Source organism: Saccopteryx leptura, chromosome 11 (genome assembly GCF_036850995.1).
Source record: "Saccopteryx leptura isolate mSacLep1 chromosome 11, mSacLep1_pri_phased_curated, whole genome shotgun sequence".
NCBI lineage: Eukaryota > Metazoa > Chordata > Mammalia > Chiroptera > Emballonuridae > Saccopteryx > Saccopteryx leptura.
This window is the reverse complement of record NC_089513.1, coordinates 13046266-13059766: the sequence shown is the minus strand read 5'-3', so window position 1 is coordinate 13059766 and position 13501 is coordinate 13046266. Positions and strand designations below refer to the sequence as shown.

Here is a 13501-nt window from a genome sequence, read left to right as displayed (position 1 = left end):
GGTCGCGCAGCTAGTGCACGGTGAGCTCTGAAGCCTAACTCGGCTCTCCACCTGCAGCCCAGCTCGCGCTGCCTCAGCCACACCGCCCCCCCCTCAGCCTGGCTGGACGGAAGCCCCCCCCCCCCCCCACCCCCCCGCCTTTGCCAAGGTTTCAAGCCTCCCATGTCCACACGTTTTGCGGTGAAAGAGAATGAGCTCTCTTGTCAATGTCCTCTCTTCTTTGCAGAAGTAAACATGTCCTTGTCCTCCTCGGGGCCATGCTGTTCTTGGCATCTTTCACTGCCGCTGCTTCGCTCACACTGGCTTATAACCTTCCCGTGGTGGCGCCATCAGAAGCAAGGTAACCGCGGTCCCCAGCCCGCCGACTCTGTCCCTCGTCTGCTCTGAGAATGGTCAGGATCTCCCAGGGAGGGCTGGGGAATGAATGGCAGGCGTTTCGCACTGTGCACAACTGGTGGGAAAACTGGGTGGGAAATATTTGTCCCAGATGAAAAAGTTGATTGCACTTTTATTTCCAAACTTATGAATCTTTCAGCTTGCATTGGGGGGTGGCGTGTGTGTGGGAGGGTGGCGTGTGTGTGTGTGTGTGTGTGTGGGGGGGGTCCTCTTGCCACTGAAATGCTACTCGGAGGAGAGGAGCGCCCCCGTGTGGCTGCATTGCGTTTCTCCTTCAGTGGCAACCCGGCTGTGAGGCTCTGGTGTTGGATGGGGAGACTGAATGTTGAGGAAGCTGGGGGTTACCTGATCAACGTCACACGGCTAGTAAGTGGCATAGGTGTGAGTTGAACCTAGGACCTTACGCACTATGCTGTTTTGCCTCCCCAGTGAGATGTGTATAACAATTCTTCCTTATAACCACCCTGTGTATTATTATACAGGATAAAACTGGTACAATTACCTGCTAATCTATTCTCAGTGTGGCCGTCAGTGAGGCAAATGAAATTCAAATCCTGTTAGTCATCTGCTCAAATTCCCCCAGTGGCCATCCACTCATCTCAAAGCAGGATCCCTGTCTGACCTTATTCATCACTCCCCTACTTGCTGACTCCTAGACCAACCACACCAGCCTCCTTGAGTCTAAACACATCAGCCATGCTCCCTCCTCAGGGCCTTTGCACTTGCTGTTCCCTTACACTCGAAGGCTTTTCCTTTTTTTTAAAAAAAAATTTTATTTATTGATTCTAGAGAGAGAGGGGAAGGGCAGGGGGAAGGAGAGAGAAGCATCAATCCTCAGCAGTTGCCTCTTGTATGTATGTGCCTTGACCAGGCAAGCCCAGGGTTTCAAACTGCTGAACTCAGCATCCCAGGTTGACACTTTATCCACTGTACCACCACATGTCAGGCTAGAATGCTTTTCCTTTAGAATCTAGATTTTGGCAGGGCTTGCTCCTACAGGTGTCTATGGAAATGTCACCTTCTCAGAGTGGCCTTCACTGACCACCTGATGTAAAATAAAATAGCCCAGGACCATCCCTGGTATATAAGTGCCTAATATGTACTCGTGAGCAGGATGAATGAATGAATGACTACACTCTAAGACTTTTAACCAGAAGAACATCATGCCCTCTCTCCTTGTCGTTGGCCTCTGTGGGCATGGCCAGGTGACTGAGAGGGGTCACCTCTGCCTCACCCAACTCTGATGCACGTGAGGGTCCTCTGGGGGAACCACTGGGTGTGGCCCAGGCAACCGACTTTTGTGCAAGCATCCAGGAAGAGAGTCACTTCTGCAGGAGAGGTTCGCTTCTGAGAACCATGTTTTTCAAGCCATTCGGACATACCAGCCACCAGAAACAACTACTGAAAATGAATGGAAGCATCTCATTTCCTGGGATCTGGGGTGGAGGGCCCAGGGGAATTTGGAATTTTAGCAAGCCAGCTGTGGGCTATGGCAGGGTCATGAGGTCACTGTTCATGGATCGTTACTGAGGAAAGGAGCAAATGCACCCCAGATTTCACTTTGCATGTGCTGAGTGACTCGTGGGCATCTGAGAGACCCCCTTTTCTGTGTCCAGGGCCTACATAACCTTCTGTCTTACTCCCTTGTGTGTGGCAGGGAAAAGGCAGCTGCGCTGTACTTCTCGGAGTACTACACCAAGCCCTACTGCCGCTTTGGGCCCTTCCTTGTGGGCCTCCTGCTGAGCCTTTTCGTGCACCAAAACCCGGCAAACCTTCTCAAAACCAAGGTAAGCCTTCTTTTCTTTTTCTCCATTTAAAAATGATTCGAGAGCTGTGGCACAAACAGTTCAGGTCTTGTGTCCCCGTGACCCAGGCTCCCCCCCAACCCCGGTAACGTGTGACCTGACTACGGTTCACAGTCACAAGCAGGAAAGTGACACTGGACAGTAAGGGACCTTAGGCCCGCTAGTGTTGCGTGTACTCATTTACGTGTGGGTGGACAGTTGGGTGTGGCTTTGTCACGTGTGTTGACTTGTGTAACCGGCACAGCCAAGGCACAGAACTCCTCTGTCACCACAAAGAGCTCCTCAGTGCTGCCTCCATGGCCTCAGCCCTACCCCACCCCCACCCCGCCCTAACCCTCCTAACCCCTAATCTGAGCCTTCCATTTTAGCCCAATCTGGGTGCCGGTGAAGGTTTATACATACACACCTGACGTGACAAGTGAGACTACATGACAGGGTAGTGACTGTGCAGTGGCCAGGACGGGCTGTGAGTGGCACCTTCCCTCGCCCTGCAGGTGCAGGCCCTGCTGGGGTGGGCGTGCTCTCTGTCCGCCCTGCTGGCGGTGGTCGCCGTGGCCTACGCACTGGACGACACCTCTGCCACGCCCTCCGCCGCCGCCGCCCTCTACCAGGCGCTGCACCGGACCCTGTGGGCGGCGGCCGTGGGCTGGGTCCTGCTCGCGTGCCGCGAGGGCTATGGAGGTAGGGTGCGCGTGTCTCCCCACCCCCCCCCTTCAAAGGTGACGGGTGTGAAAATAGTGTGCACAGAGGGGCTTTTATCTGCTGGGGAATGACTCAGCTACATCCGTTTCTTTATATTTTGAGGGTGAACGGCCCCAGATTCTGTTCTGGATTTTTACACTGGTTTATGTGCAAATGCAGGTCCTCGGAGGATCGGACGCAGCCCCTGATGGAGGCGGTTTGGAAGATGGAAGTGAATAGGCAGGTCAACAGAAAACCCCAGGGCAGGGAACAAGATTCTGGGGACACCCACCCTGGCCTTGGTTCACTTGTCAGGGGGTAGAGACTGAATAGCCACCAAGGTCCCCTCCAGCCCTTTGATAACCAGGGACACGGCTCCTGTTGAGCCTGGCCGTCACCGTGCAGGAAATCAGGCAGAAAAAGGGGGGCTTAAATGGAAAGAAAGGAATGTTCTCCAGATTAGAAATGTTTGTGCAACTCCCCTGATGCTCTCTCCCCTTACCCCTCAGTGTGGCACGCGGTAGGAGCCAGGGCACTGAGGTGTCAGTAAGCAGGTGACAAAGGCTGGCAGGAGACACTCAGAAAAGCCGCCAGCCCCTCACTGCCCTGGGGCCCCGAAGCGGTGGCCCTAGAGCCAGGTGGAGGCCCGTGTGGACAAAAAAGGGGCCACACACCGAGCCCGACAAGCTCAAGGGGGGCCTGCATGGCGACCCTTCACATTCAGAGATCTGAAGTAACCACACAGGATGATCTGAGATCACAACTTTCTAACAGCAAGTCATGGCAGGCAGTCATGTCCTAGGGTGGTATTTTTCCCTAACAAAGGTCAGTCTTCACCTGCACTGAGCCTGTCTATGGTCTTTTTTTATATCTAAAGGATCATACCTGATAGCATATCTCTGGAATATCACAGCCCAACTGGGGCACCAGAACAGAGACCTCACGTCCCCTCATTGTGATAGTTATCCCGTTCGTGGCTAACTTAACCATCCTATACCGGGTCTGTAAAAGAAGTCTGTGTCTACTGGTTTCCTTCCGATCCCATCCCAGGGTTTCCCGCTTGGTCTCCCGCCTCCGACCAGGGGATTTCATGGTTTCCACAACGCCTTCGCCCTCCCCTCTGACTCCAATGTTTACAATCCCGGAGAAACTGCCACTGTCCAGAACATCTCCTCAATCCCTTGAGATTCTGCGTCCCGGCAATTGTCGTCCATTTTTAACCTTTATACCAGGGGCCCCCAAACTTTTTACACAGGGGGCTAGTTCACTGTCCCGTTGGAGGGCCGGACTATAAAAAAAACTATGAACCAATCCCTATGCACACTGTACATATCTTATTTTAAAGTAAAAAAACAAAACAAAATGGGAACAAATACAATATTTAAAATAAAGAACAAGTAAATTTAAATAAACAAACTGACCAGTATTTCAATGGGAACTATGCTCCTCTCACTGACCACCAATGAAAGAGGTGCCCCTTCCGGAAGTGCGGTGGGGGGCCGGATAAATGGCCTCAGGGGGCCACATGCGGCCTGCAGGCCGTAGTTTGGGGACTCCTGCTTTATACCCTTGGGAAATAATGAGGATGGGTTTAAATTTTGACCTGTGAACCTCATCCAGTCAGCAGAGATTGTTGGAAATCATGGTTTAAGGAGAAAAATGATACAATGATCATACCATTCCATGGTCGGAGCACAGGGTCATGCCAGGCCCCGGGGAGACTGGGCTGCATGGTCCCAGGTGACACTGGCCACACCCGTATAGGTAGGGCTCTAACTAGCCCTGCTTCTCAGTGAGGACGATGTCTGGTGATGAAGCCATGTGGGACGGTCACATGGCTGGGCCGTGGCTGAGCTGGAAAGTGAACCAGGGACCAGGTGCGAAGCCTAAGACCTTTGTTCTTTGTGTCTTTGCCATAGTTTCCCCTCCTAGATGTTTGGTTATTCAAATTGTTCTTGAGTTTTAGGATTATATAATGATGAGGATTTTTTTTTAAATTTAATATTTTAGTTTTCAAAGTGTTGTCTTCTATGGAGAAATGACGTTAAAGGGAAGACGGGCTGTCTTTCCTCTGACATGTACTTGCATTGATGGGCAGTTGTTTGGATCCCGTGACCCTCCCTAACACTGCTCCCTGCTGATGACAATGACCCTGAGCTGTCCACAGAGCTACCCACAGTGTGGTGGCAAATGTCACAAAAGTCCTGCTGGAGGAAGAATAGGGGCTCGTGCCTATCCTGATTAGAGAAGAGGGACTAAGGTTGTCTGAAGATGAAACAGTTTTGCGGTTGTGTCATTACAGAGGGACTAGTAGCTGCTATTACCCATCATCAGCCTAAGGACGAATGATGCCTCTGTTAACCCAGGGCACCAGCAAGCCCTTTGGTTCATTCGTGAGTGATTTATCTTTGCAAAGTGTGTTGTTATTAGCCAGTCACAGTGAGAGGTGTTACTGATATCCCAAATTTGTGTCTCCAGCACTTTTTGAAGATATCACGGTTGATTAATAGGTGAATGTGGGAGGTGATGGGTTAGATAAATTTGGAGAAAATATGTGTCCACGTGATGACCTTTAGAAAAGCATATCCATCAAAGGACATTGGAAGAAGTGTTTAACTGAGACTCTCAGGACGAGAAGGACCCTGAGGGCTCAAATCACCCTTCCCGCCATTGTCAGTCAAAGCCAATGCAGCCCATGCTGGTCCGGTTCCGTTCAAGGTCTTACTCTGTTGAGGTGCCCATGTACTCCTCCAGTTAAAATCTTTCTGTGAGGCCCTGTCCCCCACAACAGTGGTCCTCAAACTTCAATAATAGATGGGCCCATTCTAAAAGAGTAAGAGGTCTTTGGGATCCGAGCAGTGGAACGTTTGTTCTGAAAGGGACCTAGAGGTTGATCGCAGGCAAGCCGCCCAATAATGGATGAACAATCTGAGGCCCGGCTGTTAACTGCCTCGTCCTCAGGCCCAGAAGCTCATGTGGTTCTGAGCCAGAACCCAGGCCACCGGAAAGACTTTGCACCTTGTTTTATCGGTGGAAGATTTTGTGCTCAGAGGTCAAAAGCACACTAAGGAAGTAAACTAACTGTAAACTCAATACTAGCATCTCTTATTTTTCCATCTTCCTGCAATGGGGAGAGGGGTGTTTTGGGGGGATGGTCCATTCTCTTAAAATGATAATGAATGAAGGCCTTCTTAGAAGAAGCCCACAGACTCAGGTGTGGCTCCCAGAAGGAGTGGCAATGACACAGTGTCTTCACAGGCCCCAGAGGGGCTCATGGCTCCATGAATCGGTGCTGTCCTCTCCAGGTCTGGTCAACCAGCTGCTTTCTTGCCGTGTCTGGGGCTTCCTGGCCAGCATCAGTTACGCTTGCTACTTGGTGCACCCCGTCCTCATCATCCTCTACAACGGGCTTCAGGAAACACTCATTCACTACACGGACGCCACCATGGTGAGTCAGTAGCTCTCTGCACTGTGGCCACCCAGCTGGTCTCTTCTTGGCCAACAAAGCAACCCATTGGCTTTGTTAGAAGCCTGGTGTTGTTGTTGTTGGGAGCCCATTGTTCTTTGTTTTATTCAAGGGCGGGCTTCAGTGCTGGATGATATCTTTGCTTTATTTTATTTTTAATGTGTAGGGCTGTTTGTCCACAGAGCCATTTCACACACCGGGACGGTACAACTTTAAGATCCAAACACAAGAGAGCTCCTATAGTGAGACTGTGTCCGCTGTGCCCTCTTTCTCTCCAGTTCTATCTCTTCTTCGGACACTGTTTGCTGACCTTCATCGCTGGGCTGGCCCTGACGCTGTTCATTGAGAGACCATGCCAGGACCTGAAGCAGTGCCTTCTGGGATCGATGCCTGCAGGGCCAGGGATGTTATAGTAAAACCCCTAAAGAATGGATGGCCTAGGCCCTGGCCAGTTGGCTCAGTGGTAGAGCGTCGGCCTGGTGTGCGGAAGTCCTGGGTTCGATTCCCAGCCAGGGCACACAGGGGAAGCGCCCATCTGCTTCTCCACCCCTCCCCCTCTCCTTCCTCTCTGTCTCTCTCTTCCCCTCCCGCAGCCAAGGCTCCATTGGAGCAAAGATGGCCCGGGCGCTGGGGATGGCTCCGTGGCCTCTGCCCCAGGCACTAGAGTGGCTCTGGTCGCAACAGAGCGATGCCCTGGATGGGCAGAGCATCGCCCCGTGGTGGGCGTGCCGGGTGGATCCCGGTCGGGCGCATGCGGGAGTCTGACTGCCTCCCTGTTTCCAGCTTCAGAAAAATACAAAAAAAAAAAAAAGAAGAAAAAAAAAAAAAAGAATGGATGGCCCTTTATTGGCAGTGAAGGACAAATGCAAGGGTGGCCTTGTTTATGTGACAAAAGCCTGTGTTCCTGAAAGTGGGTGTGAACCTGATTTTATGAATGTTTACAGAACACAAGTCCTCTATGTTTAATCTATAGAAGAATTCTAAGTGTTAACTATATACAAGAGTTCTATGATAATCTTTTTAGTAGCATAATAATTATCTTTTGATGTATATTTTTAGCCAAAAAAAATATTCTGAATATTTTTGGTCTCATTCTGTATTTATTTTCTATATCAGTGACTGTAGAAGAACATCAACTGCAGTGAATTGAATGTAATTTGGGTTAAAAACACTCACCTTTCTTATTAAAATCACAGTATGTAGTTTTCCTCATTATAATGGTCTCTGTGTTACTGTAACGCCTTTGTAGACTCGTAACTTTTTCTTGGACCCTCAGGATGATGTGACTCACTAGGGTGCACAATTCCTGTGTTTGTTGTTATAAGTCTTCTAAATATTATCTGTTCTACAATGTGGTCCCTGCGATGGTTTAAATTGTATCTCCACCCAAAAGATATGAAGTTCTAATCCCCCTAATATATTAGGATGTGGCCTTATTTGGAGATAGGGTCTTTGCAGAGGTGATCATGGTAAATGAAGCCATGGGGTGTGTGTGTGTGTGTGTGTGTGTGTGTGTGTGTGTGTGTGGCCCTAATTCAATATGACTTGTGCCCTTCCAAAAAGGGGACATTTGGACCCAGAGGTAGATATGCACCAAAGGAAGATGATGTAAAGACAGAAGGTGGTCATCTACAAGCCAAGGAGCCCCCGGGTGGCCGGCAAACAGCAGACGCCAGAAGAAGCAGGGAAGGACTCTCCCCAGAGCCCTCCAAGAGAGCATGGGTCTGCCAACACCTTGGCTGAGGACTTCCAGCCTCCTGAAATAGTGAGGTGAGACATTTCTGCTGTTTTAAACCAGCCAGTCTGTGGTTCCTTGTTACAGCAGTCCTAGCAAACTAATACAGTCCTCCAACAAAAACTCCCCGTGGAGAGGAAGGAGAGCCCCGCACGTGGCTTCTGTTCCCACCCTTCAGTTTCCAGCCATGAGATTTAGAGATGGGGAGAGACTGGTGAGGCCAATGGAGAGTCTGGAGGTCCAGTTTCTTCCTGAGTGTGTAATTTCACGCTGACTATCCCTACTTACGTGTCTAGCATTGCTTATAACAACACCCTCTTTGTGTATGTATGAATAGAAAAATGTATGCATAATCACAGGGCTACACGGAACTGATTAGCTGGGAACGCCCCCTATCTGCGCACGCTCTCTTTGCCATCAAGTGGTTATTCAGGCAAGACCACCAAGGGAGTGGGGGCTTACATTCTTTGTCAGAGCGATGGATAGCTGGCTTTGGGGAACAAGCCACATCTCCCCAAGATCTGGTCTTTTTCTGCTGGCAGACTTTGTCCTGAGTGAGGAGACCCACCATGGCATGTCCTGTAATAAAGCACACCAAGTAGGGTTTGTGGGGAACGCGGAAGGTCGTCAAGTTCCTCGGGAGCCCCCTGGTGGCTGATTCGACACACGAACCCTCTGATTTAATGAGGCCTCCGAGGAGACCTTGAGGGCGGGTGGCATTTACAGGAAGGAGGAACACTACAAACCCAGATGGTTCCCAGCGGGAAACGACTCTCCTGCCAACGTGGCTGGGCCCACCAATTGCCAAGTGCTTCCGGTGATGAGGCTAGAAACCTGGGGCCCTTGGAAATAGCTTCCCGATGATTAACACATCGGGAAGTTTTTGTTTTTGTTTTTGTTTTTGTTTTAATAAGGAAAACATGGCCTGACCTGTGGTGGCGCAGTGGATCCAGCATCGACCTGGAACGCTGAGGTTGCTGGTTCAAAACCCTCAGCTTGCCCGGTCAAGGCACATATGGGAGGGAGTTGATGCTTTCTACTCCTCCCCCCTTCTCTCTCTCTCTCTCTCTGTCTCCTCTAAAATAAATAAAAAATAAAAATAAAAAAAATAAGGAAAACAATATATACCCTCCTCACTACTGCAATTTCATAAAACATAAAGAGAAGATCAGTTTTGTTCTAGATTTTGTTTCAATATAGAGTTCAATACAGAGGTTGAAGACTTATAGACTGTGTGGACCTTATTTGGATTCTAAAGCTGCAAAAAAGCATGTAACATTTATGAGACAATTGGGCACTCGAGCCCTGCCTAGGCATTTGATGATATTAAGGACTTATTAATTTTTTAATAGGATAATGGCATTGTGGTTATGTTTTTCTTTTTTAGAGTCTTTATCTGTTAGATGCATACTGAAGTATTTATGAACAAGATGAAATAAAAATCTGGTATTTCCCTAAAAGTAACATTGAGAGGAAGTGAGATGGAGAAAACAAGAGTGGTGATGTATAATTTTTTAAGTACATAGGACCTCATTATAGGATTTTCTCTATTTCTTTTATATGCTTGAAGTTTGTATAAGAATACAGTCAAACAAATATCTGGAGACAGCAGGACCAGCATAGAGTAAGCATCCTCTGATTCTTCCTAAATTCTGAAACCCATGTTCCCTCTTCACAACCAGCCTGTGGGTAAAAATAGGTCATGTCAGCAGTACAGAATCCCCCCAGCAGGTGGGGGCTGAACACCAGTCCTCCTCACATTCCTCCCAGCGGGTCTGGGAGAGCCTGGGGCATCTTCGCTTGTCTGTGAACAGGTGGACTCTGCTGTTTCCCTTTGATGGAGCTGGTCCTCCTCCACCCGCACCTGCTCTGCCATCGGAGCTGCTGAGAGCTGCTGGCAGGGCCAGTGTCTCCTACCCCCTCCGCCGTCCCAACGCCACCCTGCCAAGCACACCGCCTTCTCCCGTGACTTCTCCGCACAGGGTGTGGGCTGGGCTGGCTTGGTGCTCAGGCCACTGTGTCCACTCAGAGCACAGTGGGTTCCACAGATGTCACACGCAGAGACGTCCCCTCTTCCCACACTTGTGCCCCCTCATTCAGGCTTTGGGTGCTCACCGTGGCCTCATAAAAACTGCTCTTGTCTCCTCACCTAAGATAAGTCCTTCTTTCTTGGAGGCACTGGGAGCCTATGGGCACTGGGACAGAGGGTGGCCCTTGGCTGAGGATTCAAAAAAGAAACATGGAAATTTTCACTATATGATATGAAAATCTCAATGGGTGCAAAAAGTGAGTAGCAGCTAAATAACCCAAAATGATAGAGTTGTTTGTTAGGGAATACGCCAAGAGCAGCAAGAGGAAGAAGGAAAGCAAGGTGTGCCAGCTCAGGAATGTGACATGGGCGACAGAAAAGGGTTTCTCTTTGATTTTGTTTTAAGTGGAGTCAGAATTTGGAACGGACAGGGACTTTACAGATGATGCATTCAATGTGATCTTTGTGTATGTGATTGCTGATTTTTTGTCTTATTTTTTCAATTACAGTTTGCATTTCATATTATTTTGTATTAGTGTCAATGGCATCATTTTGCAGTGAGGTGGCTGAGGCCCTGGAAGATCGTTACCTATCCAAGTTCACACTCCAGTCACCAGGGAGCCAGGACCAGAGCCTGTTCTTCCTGCTCGTCTGTCTGGGCAGGACAGAGGAGCAAAATACAATGCATGTGCTTAGGCACGTGCAACGTATGTAGGCATATGTGTCCATCTATACATGCATACATGCATGCATAAATACATATTCATATATACAAACCTGTTCTCTTTCTTTCTTCCCAAGTTTTCTCTTTAACAAAGTCTAGAAATATCAATATTACCTGTCTGGACAGTTTCTCTTACTTCCTCTGTGCGCAGAACATCGCTGAAGCAGACAGCCATCAAAGCAACAGTTTCTATCCTGTGGAAACATGTGAGTGTGGCAAACCTCCCTCACCTTTCCCCTTTGGCTGGGAGAAGTCAGTTTCTGGGCTCGGTTCCCTTTGATCTGAACGAAAAGATGTACAGACTCCAGAAAGTGTTAGCTGCATATATTCAGGTGGCCACAAGAGGGCAGCACTTGCCAGGCCAGTGCAGGTCTCCATTGCCTTGTTGAAATGCCCCTGAAGCTTCCTAGAAAAACTGTGCACTTGTTGAACTGTGAATTACAAGAGTCAAAGGATTCATGGTTCCCTCCTCTTAAATGGCCAGCCCACGAGGAAATTTGGATGGTCATGAGGACCAGAACAGGTTTCCACTTAATTCTTTTGGAAATATAACTATGATTTCTCATCGAGTATGTTATTTTCAACTGAAAACAACATCTTTGCAGTAATTCTCACTGCCTTCTTTCTGAGGAACTTGAAACGAATCTTATGTTTCATTTATTTTTCAGTTGTTAAGATGAGGACTACCTGTCGGATTTGACCTCAAAGTTCTTGGATCTTTAACACCCAATGCACGGGACAAATGCCACCCGCACCCAAGTTGAGGGACAACGCTGGACCTCCGTCCTTGGCGACGGAGATCTCTTTGGAGTGTGCTGGAATCCCTGGGTCAGAGGACAGCCAGGAGAAAGGCCAGCTCTAGGCTGCTCTGGGGGTCTCCGGCTGTGGGGAGCCAGAGACAGCACAGACCTCAGGAAAGACATGGGACCCACACCCCCTCCGGGAGTGAGGGAAGGTCTGAGTGCCTCCTGGGGTCACTTTGGGACTCAGTGCTCAAGACCCCGTGCCACCTGGCATGGCTCTGCTCTCTGGGCTGGCTGCCACAGTCTCTTTGGAAGCTTCCTCGGTGCTTCTTTGGGTGTCGCATGGAATGCCGCAACATCGGTGATGCTGGAACCACAGGGAGACACCAGCGCAGAGGGACTGGGAGACACTGGCTGAGACAGAGCCCGCGGAGTTTATCTGAGCAAGTCCTTCTCTCCAGGGTGGCCCCTTGACCAGCAGCAGCCCCTGGACCTTGTTGGAAATGCGGACTCTCAGTTTCTACCCCAGAACTCCAGCATCAGAAACTCAGGGGTGGGGGTGGGGGCAGGGGGACCCAGCCATCTCTCTGTTTCAGTGGCCCTCAGATAATTCCAGTGCAGGCTCAAGTGTCAGATGTATCAATTGGTATCTAAGTGGAAATGTTCATGGTTGCAAAGCCAGCTGAAGCTTGACGTGAATTAGGGAGATGATGAGAGCAAGACTATAGAAAACAGTAAAAACAGAGAGCATACATAGTGTGGAAGAGCTTCCCCTCCCCTGCCTGGTGTGTGAGGGAACTGTGGGTGTTATCAGCAACTTAATACCATCTCTCATGGTGTGATCTTTCTCTTAGCGGACGCCAGTCCGCTCCCTGCGTCCAGAGCACACAGAGAAATGCAGGACTGGTGAAAATCATCCACGTCTACTCGGTATGAAAGCCTTCCCCAACACTGTGTACTTTACGGAGAGAGTTGCTTTTTATTGGGATTTCAGATTATTGAAAGGTTATCTGTCTCCTGGACCTAGAAAGATGAAAACAAAACGAAAGAGAGGAGGGGTGCCCATCTGACAGGGGGCAGCTGGAGGCCAGAGTCCGGAGTGCTTCCTGAAAATGTCACCGCGAGCTCGGGAGGCTCCAGCTGTCGCAGGTGTGTCCCATCGGCCCCTCCCCCACAACGAGCACGTTCTCCTTCACACGGGGGTCCTGCCAGATTCCCGCAGCTCTCGCTGCTGGGGTTGCATGTGACTGCCTCGGCCTCGGTTTCCTTGCCTGGGAGAGGAGAGCCTCGGGGCCTGGGCGGGTTTGCCAGTCCTCCGTCTCCCTCCGCTCCGCTCTCTTCTCTCAGCCCTCCGCGATCTTCCTGGTGGTCCGCTGTCGCCACGCCTTGAGTTTCCTTCTCCAACTCGCAGAGTTTGTGCTGTTTCAGAAGCTTGAGTTAATCTTCGTTTCATCCAGCAAGCCACTTGCCTGTCTCGTGGGAGTCCACAAAACCTACGCCTCGAGCTGCAGTAGAGTTGGAAGCTGAAGTCCTGATTTTGAATCGTGAAACAAGCCAGTCGAGCCTCAGTTTCCCTATTTATAAAGTGCTTACCACGGGCCAGACAGGATTCTCTCATTTAATCCTTATAGCAACCCTCTGAAGTGGGTACTAAACAACCTGCGGAAGTCCATAGTACTGATGTCCCCACTTTGTAGTTGGGGGACACAGGGTTCAGAGGAGTGGCCTGAACCCCTCTGGTCACACAGCCAGTCAGCAGTGAAGGGGGACACAGGGTTCAGAGGAGTGGCCTGAACCCCTCTGGTCACACAGCCAGTCAGCAGTGGAGCTGGGCTCCATTCCGGCCTGTGGTCCTCGTGGCTGGGCCTCACTGCTACTGCCTGTTAATGTGGCTCTTCCTGCCTCGGTATTCTGTCATAAAG

The 13501-nt window shown here is 50.0% G+C and overlaps 1 protein-coding gene and 1 non-coding gene across 2 annotated transcripts; both read left to right on the top strand.

The window, feature by feature from the left end:
• The first annotated feature begins 228 nt into the window (after window positions 1-228).
• Window positions 229-6789, top strand: LOC136383430 (O-acyltransferase like protein-like). Its single transcript, XM_066353340.1, has 5 exons — window positions 229-340; window positions 2054-2183; window positions 2696-2882; window positions 6188-6330; window positions 6627-6789. The coding sequence occupies exons 1-5, from the start codon at window positions 258-260 to the stop codon at window positions 6759-6761; spliced, it is 678 nt and encodes a 225-aa protein (XP_066209437.1). The 5' UTR covers window positions 229-257; the 3' UTR covers window positions 6762-6789.
• TRNAT-GGU (transfer RNA threonine (anticodon GGU)) lies at window positions 6790-6865 on the top strand. Its single transcript has one exon. It is a non-coding gene; the product is annotated as a tRNA-Thr (tRNA).
• Window positions 6866-13501: the final 6636 nt, after the last annotated feature.

Bases quoted from the DNA above. Each gene is read 5' to 3' on its own strand.
- LOC136383430 (XM_066353340.1), top strand. From the start codon at position 258: ATGCTGTTCTTGGCATCTTTCACTGCCGCTGCTTCGCTCACACTGGCT. The intron at 2,184-2,695 runs GTAAGCCTTCTT...CTCGCCCTGCAG, and splicing joins CAAACCTTCTCAAAACCAAG to GTGCAGGCCCTGCTGGGGTG. The intron at 2,883-6,187 runs GTAGGGTGCGCG...TGTCCTCTCCAG, and splicing joins GTGCCGCGAGGGCTATGGAG to GTCTGGTCAACCAGCTGCTT.